Source organism: Thalassophryne amazonica, chromosome 16 (genome assembly GCF_902500255.1).
Source record: "Thalassophryne amazonica chromosome 16, fThaAma1.1, whole genome shotgun sequence".
NCBI lineage: Eukaryota > Metazoa > Chordata > Actinopteri > Batrachoidiformes > Batrachoididae > Thalassophryne > Thalassophryne amazonica.
Window position 1 is genome coordinate 66,062,297 of NC_047118.1, and position 16,121 is coordinate 66,078,417.

The 16,121-nt window shown below is 41.6% G+C and overlaps 1 protein-coding gene across 1 annotated transcript in view; it reads left to right on the plus strand.

The window, feature by feature from the left end:
- Positions 1–714: 714 nt before the first annotated feature.
- mfsd13al (major facilitator superfamily domain containing 13a-like) overlaps positions 715–16,121 on the plus strand; it is a 36,245-nt gene continuing 20,838 nt past the window's right edge. Inside the window, exons 1-2 of the mRNA XM_034191027.1 lie at positions 715–1,007; positions 9,882–10,196. Of these exons, the coding sequence (XP_034046918.1) occupies positions 819–1,007; positions 9,882–10,196 (504 nt within the window). The 5' untranslated portion in view covers positions 715–818. The remainder of the gene's footprint in view (positions 1,008–9,881; positions 10,197–16,121) is intronic.

The following is a 16,121-nucleotide window of genomic DNA, read 5'->3' on the forward strand; positions in this document are numbered from 1 at the left end:
TATTTGTGTCATTTAAAAAATGGTACCTGGTATTCCCTTACCAAAAAGTAGTATATGCAAGTATGGTTCAAGTATACTTCTAGTTTACTTTTTATATACTTATCAGTACTATTTTTTGGTAAGGGTTTTCTTTCTAATCCAGTGAGTATACATTTATTCCATGATATTCTTTTTTTTTTTAATAATTACTGTAAAAATACAGTCAAAGGGGAAAATGTCATATTCAAGACACAACAACTGAGCGAGTGGCATTATTATCAAACAAAAAGGAAATAAATACTTAAAGAACTAATGAAGCAAACAAAAAACTGATGGTCAATGACAGATATTTATAACAGTAGTTTTTAAATTTTGCAACATATAAGCATTTTTATGTAGTTGTCTCATTTAGATATGCAGTAGAAGCATTTGTCGAGAATTCTTTGTTAAGATACGTTTGTCAGTAAAGTTTTTTGGAAAAAAAATTACTGGTAGACAAAAATTAATTTTAAAAATCCTGTACACAAACTATCTTTCTCCTCTTTGAATAGAAAACAATTTTTATTACTGTGCTTTGAACTTTAGAATATTGTAAAACATTTTCGGAGTTACGAAATTTATATCCGACTAACATTTGACTGACATTTTTACTAGCAAATCAAGAAGCAACAAAAACAACCAAGACACTCTTCCGACCAATCTCAGCTCGACCTCCCGCTACGTCATCCAGGCACACAGATGGAGTTTGGCACCTGAAACGTTTCCTGGTGTTGACTCTTCATTTAACATTAAGTAATTCAAGTCAGTTTTTCTGTGTTTTCGTTGGTTTACAGGTCGTCATGGAGAGGAAAGGAAATACAGGATCGACGAGCAGGTCGCTGAAGAAGTTGGGACTTAATTCTGCAGCTGTGGCTTATTCAATGACCACTGTTGGAGCGGCGATGATTAACAGCATCTTCAGCTTCTACTACGTCAAACTTTTCGTCAACAAGTACAGTATATCAGAGAGAGCCTTCCACCGGTCACAGGTCAGCTTTCACATACTCTGACATGCATATTATCATATCATATCGTGTCATATTATTGGGTTTCATTGTTTGCTCAAGGAGGGTTCAAATGGTTTCTCAGACTAACTGGTTGAGCTGGATTCAAACTCGTGACAGTAAAAGCCCTCAGACAGTAAGTGCGCAGCTTTGCATAATGAGCCACTGAGGAGTTTGCACAAACAGTATTTCCAGTGGTCTGAGTTACTAAAACAACTGGTTACTCTAGTCACACCCACATCAGACACGTTTTTGCATCTTGTTGGTGAAGTCGTCGGGTGTTTTCTGCTTGCGCCTGCACATTATCAGTGTAACAGTGTCCCTTCAGGTGTTCTTTCAGTTTGGGGGAAAAAATGAAAAAGTCAGAGGGTGAAAGATCCAAACTGTACAACAGGTGTGGTAAAATCTCGTAAAATTTGAGCTGCTGCAATGCATCCGGTGTTTGCCAGTTCGTGTGACTGTTCACACATGAACATATTGTCATGCTGAAGAACAGCGTCTTTTCCAGCATGAACAAGTTTCAAGCGTGTGTGTGCAGCTTTAGCAGTGTTCACAGATTGATCAGAGCTCATCCACCTGTACTTGATGTTGCACGTCTGCGGATGTTTTGAGGTGCCCGCTATGGGCCTGGTCATGCAGACTTATCGTGGCTTGATTTTTGACTTTCAAAATCCTTGCCCAACTCCTGACTGTACTGTCATTGGGGATGGTTATCGAATACCAGTTCCTTTTATGATTCATTAAATGATTAGATCCACCGACATCAATAGCCTTTTTTGCTCCCTGCTGAAAATTTGCGATGCTGCATTCAAAGACAGCGATGCAACAGCACTCAGAGCAGCCAGCAGGAACCTCTCTTCAGGAATAAAAAGAGCTAAGTCCACATATGCCCTCAAGGTTCAAGGACACCTCCAATCCAACGGCTCACGGAGCATGTGGAGGGGCATCGAAAGCATCGCAGACTACAAAAACAATGTAGCACAGTGCTCTGCAGACCCAGCGCTCCTGGACATTCTGAATGCATTTTATGCGCATTTTGAGGCGTCCAACACCACCACCCCCTCCCGAGTCCCTCCCTCCCCCAAAGACCCCCCAGTCAGCAACATCACTACAGCTGAGGTGTGGAATGTGCTGGAGAGGATCAACCCCTGAAAGGCCATGGACCCTGACAGAATACCAGGGAGGTTCCTTAAAGACTGTGCACACCAGCTGTCTGAGGTTCTGGCGGATATATTCAACACCTCTCTGTCCCAAGCCAGAGTTCCGCTGTGCCTCAAGACATCAAGGATAGTCCCTGTGCCAAAGACCTCTGCACCATCCTGCCTCAATGACTACAGGCCAGTTGCACTCACCCCCATCACCACAAAGTGCTTTGAGAGGCTGGTGATGAGGCGCCTGAAGCAGACCATCGATGTGACTGCAGATGAGCACCAGTACGCGTACAGGCAAAACCGGTCCACAGCCGATGCCATCTCCACCGTGGTGCATCAGGCCCTCTCCCACACAGAGACCAAGGACTCCTATGCAAGGCTGCTGTTCCTGGACTTCACTTCTGCATTCAACACCATCATCCTGCAGAAACTGGTTTCCAAGCTGGCTGAACTAGGAGCCCCCTCAGCTCTGTGCAACTGGATCCTGGACTTCCTGACTGGGCCTGCCACAGAGTGTCAGGATCAACACCACCTCATCCTTCACCATCATCCTGAACACTGGCTCACCCCAGGGTTGTGTGCTCAGTCCACTGCTGTACACATTGATGACCTTCGACTGCAGAGCCCAGCACAAGAATAACCCTGTTAAGTTTGCAGACGATACAGCAGTGATCGGGCTCATTAGTCAAGGGGATGAGACAGCGTACAGGCGAGAAGTGGAGAACCTGACACAGTGGTGCGGAGACAACAACCTTATCCTCAACACCCAGAAGACCAAGGAGATAGTTGTTGACTTCCGCAGGTCAGCCCCCCCCCACCCCTCCCCCCTCTACATCAACAGAGCAGCAGTGGAGATCGTCTCCTCCATCAGGTATCTTGGAGTCCACCTCTCCAACACTCTCACCTGGCACACCAACACCACGGCTGTCATCAAGCAAGCCCACCAACGTCTCTATTTTTTGAGGAAATTGGGAAGGGCCGGACTGAACACCGAGGTCCTCAGTGTCTTCTACAGCTGTGCAGTGGAGAGTGTCCTGTCCTGCTACCTCCCTGTGTGGTATGGTGGCTGCACGGTGGCTTAGAAGAAAGCGCTGCAGCGGTGGTGAAGTCCGCACAGAGGACCATCGGATGCAGCTTACCACCCATTGGGGACATCTACATCTCCAGATGTGGGGACATCTACATCTCCAGATGTGGGGACATCTACATCTCCAGATGTGGGGACATCTACATCTCCAGATGTGGGGACATCTACATCTCCAGATGTGGGGACATCTACATCTCCAGATGTGGGGACATCTACATCTCCAGATGTGGGGACAAAGCCACCTGCATCCTCTGAGACTCCACCCACCCTGTGCACAGTGTGTTCACACCCCTTCCCTCTGGAAGGAGGCTGTGCAGCATCCGGGCAAAAACATCCAGACTAAAAAACAGCTTCTACCCGAATGCTGTCAGACTGTTGAACAGTTCAACATCCACCACCAAACTGTGAACATTGCGCTACATGCACATTGTCACCTTCTTAATACTCTAACGCTGCTGCTGCTGCCGACCCTGTGCCTTGTATATATATTCTATGGCCACAGGAGTGCACATATTGTACATTGCAAAAGTTTATAAAAAAAAAAATTGAAGAACTGCATTTCATTCTGCCTGTAAGGGTTGAGTGACAATAAAAGTGAGTCTGAGTCTGAGTTATCAGTCCTTCAGTTCACATTACGCCGGAGTGCCCATTGTTTTTGAGGGTGTTTATCGGGAAACTGATCATTTCTCTACATTGATTTCAGACCCCACTGCTTCTGCAGCGGCTCTGCTTGACCGAGGTTGGGTTAGTTTGATATTTGATATTTAGACATTCAGCGAACATTCGGGGGAGGATACAGTTAAATAAATCGTCATTCACGCAGTCAGTGATACCCAAACACACCGTACATGACATGAAAGAAGTAAACTTTCACAGTTTCACAGCTCTTACTTTAGATAGCTTCGAAGTGCACAGGGAAAATTGATCCGGAGACGCATACTGAAATGAGGTTTCCGTAAAATGATAAATTACGACACATCATTCCATACTTATGAATTCATATAAAATGCATACTAGGGCTGTAACTTAGATATTACATCCCCATTGGAAAAATACATCTTCTGGGCCAAGCTTAATATTTCTGCATTCCAATAAGGATTTGTTTTTATCAAATGGTGGGGTTTTTCAACTTTGTTTTTCCATTTTAAACACAGCACATGCTTATTTATTGGGCACTGAATAAAATACAGTTACCAAAACATATTAAAGAAAAATACTAGCTGATTGTTAGATTTACACTTGTTTTGTAGTCACATACTTTTTGAAGGTCCCCAGATTTGCCGTTCAATCTTAACTTCACCGCGGTTTCTGCTTGAAGCAACAAAGCAGCACTGCGACCCACTGCTTTGCTGCTTTTCTGCTTTGCTGCTTTTCAGATACGTCAGGTCTGTACTTTCTTCATTAACCCCTCTCAGACATTTAAAGATGTCAATCATGAGCCACCTTTGTGCTGATTAAAGTCACTGAGACTCTTGTCTTGTTGCATGCAAGAAACGAGAATCGTCCTTCCTTCCACACCAGAGTTTTACGTGATGGTTCTCTGGCATGAGCTGGACCTGCTTCGCCGGTGCCTAAAATGAATTTGTCCATCAGGTAAAGGAAATAATAATAATAATAATGATATCCTCTGTTTTGTGGGACTAAGTGCACAACGCTCCGAGGCTCTCTGCTGTGCAGATTTCAGTTGGAATTAATAACTACAAGACGAATTGCATTAAATCAAATGACACCTCTTTTGAAATGTAATACAGACAACAAACTACAACACACCAAAACTGTTTTTTCCTCCCAAAATGAGACATCTGGCTGCAAGAGCTCAGCTCAGAGGCTGTGGAGTTACATTTGTCTCATTAATATCTGAAAGGAAATGCTTTTGACAAAAGCTGCAGATTTATTAATTTCTATTTATGTCCAGAGATCAAGGATCCATCATGTACATCAAGGATCCAGTGACCATGTACAGATTTTGAGTTTTATTTATGTCCAGAGATCAATGATCCAATGACCAGTTTCATATTTATTTACTTTAAGACTCAATAAAATGTTGTTGACATAGAAAACTTGTAAAGCCTACTTTTAGAACATAGAAAATTCACAAGAGGTATTGATAAGGGAATCAATAAAGAATCGTAACAATAAGCAGAATCGATAATGGCATGAATATCTATAAAATCTTATCAATACGCATCCCTAAGTGTCATCCACACAGGCATAGCCATAGACAACACTCAACACATCGCCCTGATTAATTTAACAACTGCACATTTTTCAAACATGCGTCCATGTACATAACCATTTTTTAATGACTACTGTACAAGTGTCATATCAAAGGCGATTCTGTGCATGCCTGAAATTATAGGCAAAAAACAAAATATTTGGGGTATTGCTTCTGATTGCATGAAATTTTTTTTATCCTAAATATTTTTGAATAATTATGCACTTTTACAAAATTGCAAATCAGACTTTAATTTAGTTACATAACTGGAGTCAAAACATTCTGTCATGCTTTGCAGCAGTGCTGTCAAAGACATTCCAGACGAACTGATGAACTCATCCCATCTGCTCAAACTGATGTTAATCAGTGAAATCACCTGCTGGAGTCAGTGGCTGCAAAGAAAACCTGCACCCTCTTGGCCCTTTCTGGAATACTTTGGACACCACTGCATTAGAGCCTGATATATCTTCACTTTGAAACACATCAGAGCTTTCAAAATTTTATATACCATATTTTCTGCAGTATAAGTGGCTGTTTGGAAGGCCCTGCGACCTATACTCCAATGCGACTTATATACCAAAAATTCACGTTTTTTTTAAATTAATAATAGTAATTATAATGAGTATTTATGAGCAGGGGTGGTGGCCTGCCACATTTCTCCATGTAATGTGGAGTTGCGTCAGGAAGGGCATCCGGCGTAAAACCTGTGTCAATTCAACATGCAGATCCACCTTGGATTTGCTGTGGCGACCCCGAGTGCAAACAAGAAGCAGCCGAAGGAACTTTACATAATGAGTATTTATATAGAACTTTCCCAAGAATCAAAGCACTAAACAAAATAAACTCCAATAATAAAAGAATAAATGCCAATGACCTATACTCTGGTACAACTTGTACATGTTTTTTTTTTCCCTCTTCAAGAGGCATTTTTTGACAGTTGCGACTTGTACTCCCATAAATACTATACGAGTATAATACTCATGTAAAACCTGTGCCAAATCAACATGCAGATCCACCTTGGATTTGCTGTGGCGACCCCGAGTGCAAACAAGGGAGCAGCCGAAGGGACTTTTTACTCGTGTTATAACACTTGTCTAGTAACTAAGTACATGTTGGTAAGAAATACAAATTCCTCAGATATGAAGCATTAAAAAATTCACACCTAAAACCCCAAATCAGAAAAAGTTGGTACGATTATGGAAAATACAAATTAAAAACAACAATAAAAGAAAAAAAAAAAACAAAATGCAGTGATTCTTCCATTTGCTTTGACTTTCATTTCATTGTGGATCATATGAACCCAAGATATTTCAAATTTTTGTTTTGTTTGTTTTTTTGTCAGTTTTATCTAATTTGTTGATCTACATTCATTCCTGCATTTGAGGTCTGCAACACATTCTAAAAAAAGTTGGGATGCTAAAGCACTTTGTAATGCTGCCATTGCTTCTCATAACAATGAAGAGTTTTTGGCACAGAGGACAGCAAGTGATAAAGCACTTTAGGTGTTATTTTGTGTCCTATCCTTCCTGTGAACACGTCTTAAGATATACAACAGTACAGGATCATCATTGTTACACTTTTAAAACAACCACTGCTTTGAAATGTTTAGAACCTTTTGAAATTGCTGTCTTATTTTTGTGCACAGCCTACTGTCACAACCTTGCACTACAGCTGCTATAAACAATCAAAAGATGATCACATGAACAAGATCTCAGAATCTCAGAACACTTTTGTAAACTATGTCAAACTTTGAGGTTGTAAACATTTTTAGAGCAAACTGATCTTGGATGTTGTAAATGCTATTTCTAGCTGACAGTGATTCTTTATTTGGTTTCTCCTGTTGGGCATCACCACGTAGCTCACCTGTCTCCATCTCACCCTGTCCTCCGCATCTTCTTCTGCCACACCAACCATCTGCATGTCCTCCTTAACCACATCGATCATCATCCTCTTTGTTCTTCCTCTCCTCCTGACTGCTCCATCCTTAGCATTCTTCTTTTCATATACCCCACATCTCTCCTCTCCACAAGCACAAGCCATCTTCATCTTTCTCTCTCATTTTGTTTCCTGACTGTCCTGCCTGTGCAGTTCTGATATGTTCATTCCTAATCCTGTCAATCCTTGTCACTCCCAATGAAGACTGCAGCATTTTCACCGCTAACACCTACAGCTCTGTCTCAGTTAGTGTCTGTATATATGACATACGTAGTGTAATTTTCTTACACTGTGAATTCATTCCAAGCACAAGTACATTTATTTTAAAAATTTGGGGGGTGTTGGGGTGGGGGTGGGGGCTTTGATCTTGGCATGACATATATATATATATATATAATTTTTTATTACTCTCATAGATCAAACAATATTTCCACCAATTTATTCTGTGCAAAACTTGATGCCTTTACCATGAAATGCACAATCGTTTCATATATCTGCCTCGCTGTGTAGCAGAAACCAGTCCTCGAGCACCACCTACACATTGTCAGTGTCTCCCTGCTCCACCATAAGATGATTAGCTCATTCAGGTGTCTGTTAATACTTGATTGGTTGCACACCTGAATGAGTTAATCATCTTATGGCAGAGCAGGGATATATGGAAAATGTGTAGGTTAGGTGGTACTTGAGGGCTGGTTAGAGAATCTGTCACACTGTAAAACTCAATGAGTTAGTTGAACTCAAACCATTTGAGGAAACCGATTGCCTTAAACCATTTGTTTGCCAACTTAAATAAAATTATTTTCAGAAAGTTTTAGTAACTTAACAATTTATAGTTAATTAAACTTATGTAAATCTAGTTTGTTTTTCAATAAAAAAGAGACAAATTTCAGCCTAAAAAATTTGCATTACATTTTGGATTCAATTTTTTTTTTTTTTTTTTTTTTTTTAAACATGCATTCTTTGGTATACTTGTTGACTCTGCGTTGTGTTGTTATAACTCTGCCCATTCACTCCCCTTGGGACGCAAACTCACAATCTCCGGCATGGAAGTCGGACTCTCTAACCAGAAGGATAAAACCCAGGGCTCTGGCCTTGTGACCAGAGAATTCTTTTGAGCTGTTGGGAGTGAGGTTTACTAACTACATATGCACAACGACACCTGCTGGCCTCCATTACATAAACTCAATTAAAATGAGTGAATGGAATGCACTGGAAATACATCACCAAAACTTAAATGCCCCAAAAGTTTAAATGCACTTAAAGGAACTGAGTTGTTATGACAATTCATTTTTGAGTTTGTTTAATTAATGGAAATGAGTGACTATAACTTTTTCAAAGTTTGAGTTACATAATTATTGTGCTAAAATGGAGTAGTAGGGGTGGTGGCCAAGTGGTTAATGCACTTGTTTTCAGTGCGGAAGGTTCCCGGTTCGAATCCCACCCCAACCACATTTCTCCATGTAATGTGGAGTTGCGTCAGGAAGGGCATCCGGCGTAAAATTTGTGCCAATTCAACATGCAGATCCACCTTGGATTTGCTGTGGCGACCCCGAGTACAAAACAAGGGAGCAGCCGAAGGGACTTACTTATTGTACTAAAATGGAGTGTTCGGTTTAACAGTGCATAAATCACTTTTGTCACTCTTGTACTTCTCCACCTGCTCCAACTCTTTTCACCTCTCTACCACACTTTCCATTGCTTTGAACAGTGGACCTCAAGTATTTGTACTGCTCTACATTCACCACCTTTACATGTTGCAACTGCATCATTACACCATGCTCTCTTTCTCTCTCTCATTTATACACATTTACTCCATCTTTTTTCCAAATGACTTTCATTCCCCTTTTCTCTAGAGCATACCTCCACCTCGTCAGGTTCATCTCAACCTATTCACTCAGTTTAATTAATTTATAAAGTGCCACATCACAACAAATGTCTCATCACTGCGCTTTACAAGAGTAAGGTCTAACCCTACCCACCCTGCTGAGGAAGCACATTGGCAGTAGTGGTACGGAAAAACTCCCTCAGACTTTTTTTTTTTCTTTTTTTTTTATTACAGAAAGAAACCTCAAGCATACCAGACTCAGTGGGCTGACTATCTACTTTGACCATACTACTAATAACAAAATAAATTAAACCAAGCACAACAAAGGATTGTTACATATCCAAAAACAGAAGTGTTACAGCTAAGCAGCCATAGACATACAAAGTCTGTTGTTCACAATGACAATAGATGAAATAAAAGAAAACAACTCCTCTTACTAAAGATCAGTGTCATCTGCAAGCATTATAGTCCATGAAAACTTCTGCCTGATCTCGTCCATCAGCCTGTCATCGTTGCAATCAAGAAAGGGCTCATGAACAAAATCGTTAATGAATCTTCTGAAACAATCTTTGCAGCACTTTTAAAGTTCTGGCATACTTCCTGTGAATTGTAATTGTAATAAAATGTTCTCACTTCTCTCACACAGGTTGCATACATGGTGTGGAATGCAGTGAATGACCCTCTTTTTGGATACATACAAGATAACTCGAAGCTGGCATGTTGCTCGAAACGGCGCCTCTCCATCCTGTTTGGCGCTCCACTCTACTCCCTGGCTTTTCTACTTCCCTGGTTCCCCTGGCGCTCCTACAGCACTGGTGACTGGCTGAGTGGTATACACTTGATAGTGGCACTGTGTGCGTTTGATGCTATGCTGACCTTCGTGTTGCTGGCACAGTGTGCACTCTTTGCTGAAATTTCTGCCCACCATCACAGCCGCCTACAACTTATAAAATACAGCCAGGTATGGATCTGATTTTGTAGCATATCAATTAAAGTTAAACTGACAGTTGTTACCTCTGCTGGGGAATTTACTGCTATGTGTTTGTGAATTTCTTTGTCTTAGTAGCAGGAAAAGGAGTTTTTCATTAAATGAAGTGAAAACATCGGTTATTTGAAGAAGAGTCAGGATCCAGGAGTGAATTATTGTTTTTTCACCACTATTTTTATTTATTATTATGAATATCTCAAAAACGAATGCACATTATTAATATAACGCAATGCTAAAATACCCTCGGCTGTATGAGCATGAAAATAGGAAGCAAAATGAGACCTTTTGATCTCTTAAAATAGGTCAAGGTTAGCCATCTTTGGACTTGGCCAAGGTCTGTGTCCCAAGAATATTCCCTTCGAATTTGAAGACCCTGACAGTACTAGGACTGGCCTTATTCTGAGCACAGTTGGACGGACGTAAAGCCTTCGCAATACATGATGGCCATATTTTGGCCTCAGGTAAAAATGGGAGGATGAGGGCAGGGGCAGAGCATTGTTGGATTCTGCTCAAATTAGTCCAATACATTACTGTGTTGATGAATTTCAAACTAATGAACCCATAGAAAGTCAAGTTGCTGCTTGCTTTTTAAAATTTTTTCTCCATTGAAATAAACCCTTACCATCGTTCAGCTTCTCCTGTTTTTTACTTGGGGTTACCACTGTACATCTGGTATGGATCTGCATGCTGATTTAGCACAATTTTTATGCAGAATCAGTTAGTATGTAAAATATTTTAAAAAATGTTTTTTACAGAAGAAGAAAATCCTTATATTTGAGAAACTTGGAAAAGTGACAGATTTTTTTTTTTTAACATATGCTGATTCATTTATTATGAAATTGGTGAATGATTTTCTTTGTTGCTCGACTAATCGGGATAAAGCTTTCGGAGATCTTGGTGTGGTAGGTGGAGCACACAATATGCAGTGTTCAGCAGATTGCAAACAAGTTGAACCACTGGCCTCTACATGGACATGATTTGGAAAGACACACACCTGTCTACATATAGGGTCCTACAGTTGACAGTGCATGTCAGAGCACAAACCAAACATGAAGTCAAAGGAATTGTCTGTAGATCTCTGAGACAGGATTGTCTCGTAGCACAAATCTGGGGAAGGGTACAAGAAAAATTTCTCCTCTTTGAAGGTCCCAATGAGCACAGTGGCCTCCATCATCTTTAAATGGAAGAAGTTTGCATCCACCAGGACTCTGTCGTGAGCTGGCTGCCCATCTAAACTGAGCAATCGGGGCAGAAGGGCCTTAGTCAGGGAGGTGACAAAGAACCCAATGGTCACTCTGTCATAGCTCCAGCATTCCCTCTGTGGAGAGAGGAGAACCTTCTAAAAGGACAACCATCTCTGCAGCAATCCACCAATCAGGCCTGTATGGTAGAGTGGCCAGATGGAAGCCACTCCTTAGTAAAATGCACATGGAAGCCCACCTGGAGTTTGCCAAAAGGCACCTGAAGGACTCTCAGATCATGAGAAACAAAATTCTCTGGTCCAGTGAGACAAAGCTTGAGCTATTTGGTGTGAATGTCAGGCATCATGTTTGGAGGAAACCAGGCAGCATCCCTACACTGAAGCATGGTGGTGGCAGCATCATGCTTTGGGGATGTTTTATAGCGGCAGGAACTGGGAGGCTAGTCAGGATTGAGGGAAAGATGAATGCAACAATGTCCAGAGACATCTTGGATGAAAACCTGCTCCAGAGCGCTGTTGACCTCAGAAAGGGGTGACTTTCAGCAGGACAATGACCCTAAGCATACAGCCAAGATATTAAAGGAGTGGCTTCAGGACAACACTGTGAATGTCCTTGAGTGGCCCAGCCAGAGCCCAGACCTGAATCCAATTGAACATCTCTGGAGAGATCTGAAAATGGCTGTGCACCGATGTTCCCCACCCAATCTGATGGAGCTTGAGAGGTGCTGCAAGGAGGAATGGACAAAACTGCCCAACGATAGGTGCTCCAAGCTTATGGCATCTTATTCAAAAAGACTTGAGGCTGTAATTGCTACCAAAGGTGCATCAACAAAGTATTGAGAAAAGGGTGTGAATACTTATGTATACGGTTCTTATTTTTAATAAATTTGCAAAAATGTCAAAACAACTTTTTTATGTTGTCATTATAGGGTATTGTGAGGGGGAAAAAGAATTTGCTCTATTTTGATAACATAAAATGTGGAAAAAGTGAAACACTGTGAATAGTTAATGGATGCACTGTATATGTATATGCTTGCTTCACCTGCAACATTTCTGTCTTTGCATATTTGCCATTTTCTTGTTGCGCTATTTTATGCCATGCATATAGCATCCGGGTTGTCCGTCTGTCTGTCCGGCCTTCTGTCCGGATGAAATTCGTTCGCCGCAACGTAGCTCGGCACCTATTGCTTGCTTCATATTTGGTGGGTTCATGCCTTGGAGGAGTACTTCGCATGGGTTTGAAGACCGGTGACCTTGACCTACTTTTCATGGTCACCAATGGTCACAACTGTCATATCCTTTGCCACAACGTAGCTTGCCACCTTTTGCTCACAGAAATTTCATATTTGGTGGGTATTTGCCTTGGAGGAGTACTTCACATGGATTCAAAGGCCGGGGACCTTGACCTACTTTTCAAGGTCACCAGTGGTAACAACTGTCAAATCCTTCACCTGAAATTTGTTTGCCACAATGTACCTCGGCACCTATTGCTTGCAAAAACTTAATATTTGGTGGGTACATGCCTTGGAGGAGTACTTCGCATGGGTTTGAAGGCCAGTGATCTTGACCTACTTTTAAAAAATTACCAATAATTGCATTTGTTCCAAGGCTACCGACTTTTTATGCTCACTGTTTTCCACAACCTCTAAATAAATATAATGTCAATCTCCAATTTTTCCAGTGTATCCCAGTTTACATCAAACACATGAGGGTTCATCCAAATACCTACCCCACACATATACATATTACTGCACTTTACATGGAAAATAGTACTGCGCGCGGGGCATTTCATGATGAATGTCTCTAGTTATTTATTAGTATGGCCAAAACAGATGGTCACCACATTGAGTCTGGTCTGCTTTAGGTTTCTTCCCACATTAAATGTGTGTGTGTGTGTGTATATATATATAGTCTTGTTGAAACACCCATTTCAAGGGCATGTCCTCTTCAGCATAAGGCAACATGACCTCTTCAAGTATTTTGACATATCCAAACTGATTCATGATACCTGGTATGTGATATATAGGCCCAACACCATAGTAGGAGAAACATGCCAATATCATGATGCTTGCACCACCATGCTTCACTGTGAACTGTGGCTTGAATTCAGAGTTTGGGGGTCATCTTACAAACTGTCTGCAGCCCTTGGACCCAAAAAGAACAGTTGTACTCTCATCAGTCCACAAAATATTCCTCCATTTCTCTTTAGGCCATTTGATGTGTTCTTTGGCAAATTGTAACCTTTTCTGCACGTCTTTTATTTAACAGAGGGACTTTGCGGGGGATTCTTGCAAATAAATTAGCTTCACACAGGCATCTTCTGTCACAGCACTTACAGGTAACTCCAGACTGTCTTTGATCATCCTGGAGCTGATCAATGGGTGAGCCTTTGCTATTCTGGTTATTCTATTGATTTTCATGGTTGTTTTCTGTTTTGTTCCACGCGTCTCTGTTTTTTTTTTGTCCATTTTAAAGCATTGGAGATCATTGTAGATGAACAGCCTATAATTTTTTGCACCTGCGTATAAGTTTTCCCCTCTCGAATCAACTTTTTAATCAAACTACGCTGTTCTTCTGAACAATGTCTTGAGCGTCCCATTTTCCTCAGGCTTTCAAAGAGAAAAGCATGTTCAACAGGTGCTGGCTTCATCCTTAAATAGGGGACACCTGATTCACACCTGTTTGTTCCACAAAATTGACAAACTCACTGACTGAATGCCACACTACTATTATTGTGAACACCCCCTTTTCTACTTTTTTTTTTTACTAATAGCCCAATTTCATAGCCTTAAGAGTGTGCATATCATGAATGCTTGGTCTTGTTGGATTTGTGAGAATCTACTGAATCTACTGGCACCTTGTTTCCCATGTAACAATAAGAAATATACTCAAAACCAGGATTAATCGTTTTAGTCACATAGCACTCCTATTATTCTGAACACTACTGTGTGTGTGTGTATGTGTGTGTGTATATATATATATATATATATATATATATATATATATATATATATACTCAACAAAAATATAAACACAACACTTTTGGTTTTGCTCCCATTTCGTATGAGATGAACTCAAAGATCTAAAACTTTTTCCACATACACAATATCACCATTTACCTCAAATATTGTTCACAAACCAGTCGAAATCTGTGATAATGAGCACTTCTCCTTTGCTGAGATAATCCATCCCACCTCACAGGTATGCCATATCAAGATGCTGATTAGACACCATGATTAGTGCACAGGTGTGCCTTAGACTGCCCACAATAAAAGGCCACTCTGAAAGGTGCAGTTTTATCACACAGCACAATGCCACAGATGCCGCAAGATTTGAGGGAGTGTGCAATTGGCATGCTGACAGCAGGAATGTCAACCAGAGCTGTTGCTCATGTATTGAATGTTCATTTCTCTACCATAAGCCGTCTCCAAAGGCATTTCAGAGAATTTGGCAGTACATCCAACCAGCCTCACAACCGCAGACCACGTGTAACCAGCCCAGGACCTCCACATCCAGCATGTTCACCTCCAAGATCGTCTGAGACCAGCCACTCGGACAGCTGCTGAAACAATCGGTTTGCATAACCAAAGAATTTCTGCACAAACTGTCAGAAACCGTCTCAGGGAAGCTCATCTGCATGCTCGTCGTCCTCATCGGGGTCTCAACCTGACTCCAGTTCGTCGTCGTAACCGGCTTGAGTGGGCAAATGCTCACATTCGCTGGCGTTTGGCATGTTGGAGAGGTGTTCTCTTCACGGATGAATCCCGGTTCACACTGTTCAGGGCAGATGGCAGACAGCGTGTGTGACGTCATGTGGGTGAGTGGTTTTCTGATGTCAATGTTGTGGATCGAGTGGCCCATGGTGGCGGTGGGGTTATGGTATGGGCAGGCGTCTGTTATGGACGAAGAACACAGGTGCATTTTATTGATGGCATTTTGAATGCACAGAGATACCGTGATGAGATCCTGAGGCCCATTGTTGTGCCATACATCCAAGAACATCACCTCATGTTGCAGCAGGATAATGCACGGCCCCATGTTGCAAGGATCTGTACACAATTCTTGGAAGCTGAAAATGTCCCAGTTCTTGCATGGCCGGCATACTCTCCGGACATGTCACCCATTGAGCATGTTTGGGATGCTCTGTACCGGCATATACGACAGCGTGTACCAGTTCCTGCAAATATCCAGCAACTTCGCACAGCCATTGAAGAGGAGTGGACCAACATTCCACAGGCCACAATTGACAACCTGATCAACTCCTATACGAAGGAGATGTGTTGCACTGCATGAGGCAAATGGTGGTCACACCAGATACTGACTGGTATCCCCCCCCCCCCAGTAAAACAAAACTGCACCTTTCAGAGTGGCCTTTTATTGTGGCCAGTCTAAGGCACACCTGTGCACTAATCATGGTGTCTAATCAGCATCTTGATATGGCACACCTGTGAGGTGGGATGGATTATCTCAGCAAAGGAGAAATGCTCACTATCACAGATTTAGACTGGTTTGTGAACAATATTTGAGGGAAATGGTGATATTGTGTATGTGAAAAAAGTTTTAGATCTTTGAGTTCATCTCATACAAAATGGGAGCAAAACCAAAAGTGTTGCGTTTATATTTTTGTTGAGTGTATATAAAGAGAGAGAGTATGAGTGAGTTTTTCCCATTTCCATGCCAATGTAGTTGCTCAGATG